At 44.2% G+C, this 7,180-nt stretch overlaps 2 protein-coding genes across 2 annotated transcripts; both read right to left on the bottom strand.

Moving 5' to 3' along the window:
• Positions 1-371: 371 nt before the first annotated feature.
• Positions 372-4,418, bottom strand: EURHEDRAFT_519107 (purine and uridine phosphorylase; the record flags this gene model as incomplete). The annotated part of the gene is made up of 8 exons (XM_040786747.1): positions 372-498; positions 1,721-2,028; positions 2,137-2,538; positions 2,769-2,945; positions 2,968-3,356; positions 3,436-3,543; positions 3,582-4,309; positions 4,363-4,418. The coding sequence occupies 8 exons, from the start codon at positions 4,416-4,418 to the stop codon at positions 372-374; spliced, it is 2,295 nt and encodes a 764-aa protein (XP_040634184.1).
• Positions 4,419-5,320: 902 nt separating this feature from the next.
• On the bottom strand, positions 5,321-6,563 carry EURHEDRAFT_467073 (uncharacterized protein; the record flags this gene model as incomplete). Its single annotated transcript, XM_040785151.1, has 2 exons — positions 5,321-6,054; positions 6,119-6,563. The coding sequence occupies 2 exons, from the start codon at positions 6,561-6,563 to the stop codon at positions 5,321-5,323; spliced, it is 1,179 nt and encodes a 392-aa protein (XP_040634183.1).
• Positions 6,564-7,180: the final 617 nt, after the last annotated feature.

The raw sequence follows: 7,180 nt of genomic DNA, 5'->3' as shown, positions 1-7,180 counted from the left end.
AACGAACCAACTCACACTGAGCACGCATCCTTCTCCCTACTAACAACATATCTCCCAGAAACCTCCTCCATCACTCCGGACCAAGCAGCGAACCAGGCCAATGCTCTACTCCCTTCCCACCGCCTGGGTCCAAAAGAGGAAAAGAGTCGACAGCCAGTTTTTTCTCTGAATTCTGGGAGTTGATGTTTCGCATCGTGCCACAGTTGGATTACCGACATGAGACAATGCAGCATTTCATTGCTCTTGTCAAAGCACTAAGAAATTTGCCCGAGACGATTGTTATTCGGGATGAGGGAAATTACGATGGTCAGCCTGTATGGCGAGATAGTCTTTATTTCGGACCGATGCTGCCTGAGCGGTGGAACCGTATGTCATTCCCTGCATATCAAAACATGGTGCTCTTGCAATGTTAATTGAAAAATCAGAAATCCCTGAAAACAAACCCCCGGAGGATCTTTACGCTTTCCGCTGGCAAAACATGAACGGCCTCCTAGCCCACTTCACCAACCATGACCTCTGCACCAACGCCTTCCGCGCCCTTGCCTGCATAATCAAGGCCCTTGAGGAATTCCAGAGGAAGAAACCCAAGACTCCGATTAACCGTCGTGTGCCCGCTGCTACCATCTGGTTTGTTCTTTGTCCATCCATGATCTACGAGGCTTGTCAGCGGCGGGAATGTGCGGATCACGAGGTGTCTGGGTGGCTTTGGAAGGGCGAGCCGCAGTAGGGGTACTAGATTGCTCGGTGAGGCTTCTGGAAAAAGAGGTTTGAGGAGGTACAACGTCATTCGGATACTACCGAGGAAACTAAAGAGGCTTGCAGAGCTGCTATAGAGGGGATGGATAGGTGTGTGGCTCGTGTTGATTGACTTTAGCCTGTACTATACTATCCTAAAATATGAGATCGACAATGATTTCTTTCTCAGGTTTCAATTATTGTGCTCTATTCTTTGCACTCTTGAATGATTGCCACAGTGGATTTGTCAGGAGACTCTCTAGCCTAGAACAGTGCGCTTGAAATGTGTACAAGTGAATCCCTAAATTCTAGATAAAGAGACTAGCCTATATTTAACCTATCTTCCGAGGTACCAGAACAGGTGCTACGGTGTAAACAACAGTAACGTAATCCACAAGTGGGCGTTCCGCTCAAGCGAGCGTTCCGCCTCCTGGCCGTGATATAAAGCCAGAGTCAATTATTCAATGGGAAATGCATTTATTCTATTAAACTAATGTCTATTGCGATTAGGGCATGGCAGCCGCCTATATCCAATAATATGGCAATCACCGCAGCGTGGTGGTGCTGTGACGGCTCAATGGTTCAAAGCCGCCTTAGTAACTGATATCTACGAACGCTGTATCTGGGCAAGCAAACAGAGAGAGTACTAGCGCGGCGACACCACCCAGATAAAACCCCTTTCCTCCTGTAGATAGATTCCCTTTCTTCTTTCCTCCCCAGCTTCGATATTCTTGTCAATGGCTACAATAGTCTAGATAGGAATTCAATCCTTTAATAGCTACCATTCTGAGCCCGTGACACAGGCAACCATTTTGTATAGAGATTAAATAGTTAGTTATGTATACATACAATAATAGATGGATTCATAGGTTATTTTCCATAAAGCTATGAATTTTTCTCCTTTCTATCTTTAACGCAAAGAATTTTATGCTGAATCAATTCCTGGAAATGAAGCGGCTATTTTCGACGGAAAATCCTAGACAACATCTCCCGTTTGCGGCGTCTTGAACATTTGAATAATGTATTTAATTCCTCTGCAATTCGTTGGGTCTTCTGGTGATCTGGACCCAGTGCGCTTTCATAGCCTGCCAATGTTCGGTAATACATTTCCTCTGCCTCCTTCAGCTTGCCCTGGTCAGGGTAGAGAAGACCAAGGTTATGGACTGTACCAAGGATGGATATGTGATCCGGACCCATTTCCTTTTCATAACCTGCCAGTGCTCGACAGTACATCTCTACCTCCTTCAGACTACCCTGGTAATAGTAAAACCCCCCTAAACGATGAAATGCTCCCTATACCGCAAGATTCTCTCTTGAGACATCTCTAAAACGTACATGATTTGCATGTGGAATAAGCCGCCGCTGGATCTCCATATTATCTCTCTAATCTTGTCCAGGAACTGTATATCTAGCAGGTATCAGAGCTAGTTCTTTCAATCGAACTAAATTCGTATTTTTTCTTGAGCTAGCAATGTGAAGACACCAGTCCTGTATAACTGGATGTATTGCATAGCTTCCCTCTTGCTGCTGCTTAGTCTCAACGAAGGAGAATCCAATGAGAATCTTCATACTAATTTTAAAAGTGAGTTCAGAGGATATAATACTATTAAACCAGGCTAGGGTATTTGAGCTATGAGAAGCACTTTTTGCTAACCCATACCAAATGTCTCGGCCATCCAAGTGCGCAAGTAGGAGTAAAATCTCTGCTGCATTTGGGTCTCGCTTTTGAATCTCATAATATGAGATCATCCATGTTTGGAGCAGGTTACCTTGTTGGTACTGACGTCCAGGGCTCGATTGCGACTATAGGTCGTACCAAGACTCTTCATAATACTGCAGATACCCCGTGATGCTGGTTCCTGTTGCATGGAGAATGCCCTTGCGATGACAATTGCCAGTGGCAGCCCATCTAGACGGTTGGTAAGGGCAAGGGTATCTATATGTATTAATATCACTTCTTAAACTCATGTATAGTGACAACGTACCTGGATCACTTTCAGTATTCTTTATGATATGACTGACAGAGTTTCCACTGCTCTGTAAAAATAGCTAAATTGAATCTTTAGACCCAAGTCTGTGGACTGGGAAGGATTTTCAAGACCAGTTAACCTCTGGAGTCGGGAGGTGATGAAAATGGAACCATGGTCTGCCGTGGGAAAGAATCCACTGATATCATATCCATCGCAAGCATTAATGCTATTAAGAAAGTACTGATCAATATTATCAAAAAACAATTAGCCAGTGTGGGTTTCCCTCTAATGCTAGCCATTGTAAGACATGCCTAACTCTTTGCTCCACTTCCTCTCCATTAATCACTTTAATATTATGGGATTTTCCTTGTAATCGGGGCAAGACGGAGATCAAAAATTGCAATAGCGTGCCCCGATTTTTGCCGCTCAGCCAAAATATGGCAGTAAAATCATTCTTGTGATCTCGAGCAAAGCGGATTGCCAGCTGCGTCTTTCCTATTCCGCCAAGGCCATGGAGAATGGCTACCTTTCGTGAATGAGAATTTACTGGCTGTAAATGATGCCATAGGCGTTGTAGCTCGTCTTGCCGTCCCAAGTAATTCTCAATTACAGGCACCGCAGTGAGGTCTAGTGGAACGTGAAACCAACTCGCTAGAAGCACATATATTTGTTAATACAAAAACTGTTATATTCCAAATAAAGAAAAGGAAATAGAATTAGGAAAATATACCAGAGTCTGACATGCTATCCTGCACAGTCTGTGTTTCTTCAATATGGCCAACTGAGGTCACCGAAAGAAGCTCTTTGGCATATGCTGCTGCAACTCCGCTGCATATCCCTGAAACTCTTTATTTTTGTGGGAGTCTGCATAATTACAGATTCCACACACAACTAGACATGGGTAATCATTCATTAATCCTGCTGCTTCCATCCCCACGCAATATACACCTAGTTCACGACCAAGCTTATCCCGTAGTTGACTGTCTTTCACCACTTGATTAGCAGACGCAATCAGCCCATAGTGAATAACAGGACCACTATGGTTTTGGAAAGACTGGGAAACAGTTTTAGCTTTACCACAGTCATCACAAGTCTTGAAGTGGATCTTGATGTGATTATAATCACTCAGGTACAAATGGTCTGTCTGAGCAGGACGAGCAAAATTGGCAACTCGTTTGGGTATTTTGCGCTTGATCTCAGCAAGGAAATATGAAACTTGGCTCTCTTCTGTAAGATGAATTGCTTGTAGTTTGGTGAGTGCTGTTAAGAGAATCTGAGGTGGACGATTAAGCATGCCTGTCCACTGGAAATCGCCGCCATTCAATGCTTTGCCATAGTCATACTGCACCACTCCACCATGTGAATTCGGCTTGCTGACCACAAAATCACCGAGTCGAATATCCGAGTTCCTATTCGGCACCCCTCCTCCGATGCCGACCATCAGACCAAAGCGAATTGAGTGGAGACTGGACAATAACTGCATGGCGACAGTGGTGGCAGATGCAATGCCATATTCACCGCTTGGCAGACATGCAACTATGAAATTGTGTTTCGCAATGCTCCCAAGAATATAAGCATTATGTCGTTCGGTTGAACAGGTAAGTCTTCGTGGATCTCATCGAGCATGGCTTTCGCAGCAGCCATCTCCAGCGGTAACGCGCAGATCCATCTAACCATGTAATCCGCATGAGAAAGAGGGGTCCTGGCTGCCATGATACACTGTATTTATTGAGTTCTTGCGTTGGAGTATCTAGGTCTACAATAAGAGAAATATGAAAGACATGAAAAAGGTCACGGTTTAGGAATCGATCCTGGAGTTATTCAGGAGAGGAAAGATTGAGAAATCAGGCTGACACAAGGCTTTCCACGGCGGTGCTTGGGCATAATATCACGCCCACACATTTTCATAGACATGACAAAGATCAATTTCTATTGGATGGAGTTGCTCGAACAGAAACTTCATCTGTTCAATTACGCAAAGGCGCCACGGAACAGTTGTGCGAGGTTCCAATCGAGGGAGGCTAGCATTGGAATGTCAACACCAAGCCGGACTCATGTCATTGTAATAAAGAGCAATCCAAGCAATTCTCAGTGATTGTTGACGAACCTCTATTCTGGTTTTAGACCGTGACATTTCCCATGGGACCAGTCCCAACGGGAATTCCCATTCCCGTCCATAGTCATAGTGGGAAATGGGACTAATAGTTAGTCCCATTGGGTGGAACTTGGTACCCCATGGAACTTCCATGGGAAAACGGGAATGGGAAATGGGACCGAAAATATTTTAGTTCCATGGGAGTTGCCGCGGTCTATCTGGTTTACAAGCGTTTTGTGTTCTTTACGATGTACAGTATATGGTCAAACTACAGTATGTCTTAGCTGTTTAAATAAGGTATACTGCTTACCTTATATGGCTATGTGACGCACTAGCATCAGTATAAAGTCTTTATAGCAACATTGGTCACTACACTACACTGCTTGATGCGCGTACATTAGTCATGCTTACCTGGACAGAACAAAAGAATCAAAAAATATACAAGCAATACAATGCCAGTTTCTCTAGATGACGATTGGTTGAAGATCTGTCGCGGTCAGCGAGTCATAGTCTGTTCTATTCATAGAAGCTGACAACCCGGACTAGTGATATTATTTGCTCCGTCATGCTCTGTCTCAAACCCAACTGAACCATGACCAAGGGCGCTTTTTCTGTCGTTAAATATCCTTCCCATTGATTTCTTAACCAGAATACCCATGAGAGTTTTGTTCTCTTTGTCGCTGTTGATCATTTTGGCTCTGAGCTGCTGCTCTTTCTGGTCTAATTCTTCTCGTTGGAGCTGCACGGCTCTAAGCTCGTGAGCGTGATTATCTTCAAGGGCATTCTTGATCAGCTCCATTGCCTGTATCTGGTTTTGTATGTCGAAGTAAAGGTCCTCTAATTGTGATGTGCGTAAGGTATCTTGCAAAGCTTCTGCCAGCCTCTTAGCTGCGAGGACCAGCAAATTAACGCTCCTTGCTGTGATTGGCAGCCGGTGGACTGCTGTATGTCGAATTTGGCGAATTGTAGATAGGAGTGTGTTTAACTGTGAGCCCCTCAATTGCAAAGATCCATCAGGAAGTTGTGGTGACCACTTTGCTAAAAACTTCGTCCACTCTGTGAGCTCCATAGCCGCGGCACAGTCCCATTCGTGGTTTTCGACTTCAGAAGGTAACCATTTCTTTGTAAAATCAAAACAGCATTCTTCTAGAGCTTGTTGGATGCCTGATAAGACAGAATGCTGAGCATTGTATGGAAAATATGATGGATAGCGAGAAGGCATGGGTGATCTCGGCTCTAACGCAGATCCAGGTGCTGTCTAAATGTTAGTAATGGAGGAGTAGTAATGGAGGCTCATCTCAGAAACTCATTTGCTTACATAAAGTAGTGTCTCCCTCAATTTGAACCTGTGCTTCATCAGGGGCTTGTAGCTCAGCAGACAGCGGCACTGGGGGGTCCTGTGTCCTTTCACTGTCTTTCTCGTGAGCAACTGTATTTTTTTCAAGTATTTCTGCTGCTGAACAGGCTGTCTCAGTTTCAAAGGCATTGCCTTTGGCCTTCTTGGCGGGGGAGGGAGTAACTAGATCAGGAAATTCCGCCTTAGCCTTAATGTCTGATTGGAACACTTGCTCTTTTAAGAGAACTTGAACAATATTTGTAACTCTGTTGACCTCAAAGTTGGGGATTGAAGTATTGAGTGCAGCTTGGTGCTCTGTGATGCATTTCTGTATGGCCTTCGATCTTCGAAGCAAGGCATTAGGACCTGTGAAGATTGCCTTGCATGCGAGGAAGATCTGACGCTTTTCAGCTGCGGAACATGTCATGATGAAAAAGGTGGACAGAAGGAGTATATTTTCAGAAAATAAAGTAAAATAAAAGAAAGCTACTACGGCTGGTGATGACTAGGAGAATAAAATAAGTGTTGCAATTGTTACGACTTTGGTGTTGATCGCGTTTGATCTCTTTGTCTTCTTTGATATAGGGCTCCAGCCCCAGGACACACAGTAGATAGCTCGCACCAGGTAAATCCTACCTTTATCCTTCATTGCTTATGCTAGCATTCCAGAAGAATCTATCAATGCCACATCCCTGGTTGAGATGTCACAGTGGACAGGTTTCTACTGGAAGGCTGAATTAACGGGTCTTCATATCAAATTGTAAGGTCTTCCCCAGCAACTTCCAAAGTTTAAGCTACAAACCCGCCATTTATAGAACCCAATGTTAATGATAATAATAGCAATATGTGCATCAATAGACTCTTTTGTCTGTCCCTTTTATTCCGCCCAGTTGCTGCTCCCTGATCAGCCAGCCGCTTTTGATGCATGTGGATGGTTGATTCTCATTGGACTGGGTGCCTATCAGCTAATGCTATCTATACAGCGTAAAAGGTACGCGGCATCGGAAAAATTTCTTTTGTTCAGAATATCGTTGTGGGATGATG

The sequence above is a fragment of the Aspergillus ruber genome (genome assembly GCF_000600275.1).
Source record: "Aspergillus ruber CBS 135680 unplaced genomic scaffold scaffold00048, whole genome shotgun sequence".
Classification (NCBI taxonomy): domain Eukaryota; kingdom Fungi; phylum Ascomycota; class Eurotiomycetes; order Eurotiales; family Aspergillaceae; genus Aspergillus; species Aspergillus ruber.
This window is presented reverse-complemented; position numbering and strand designations above follow the sequence as displayed.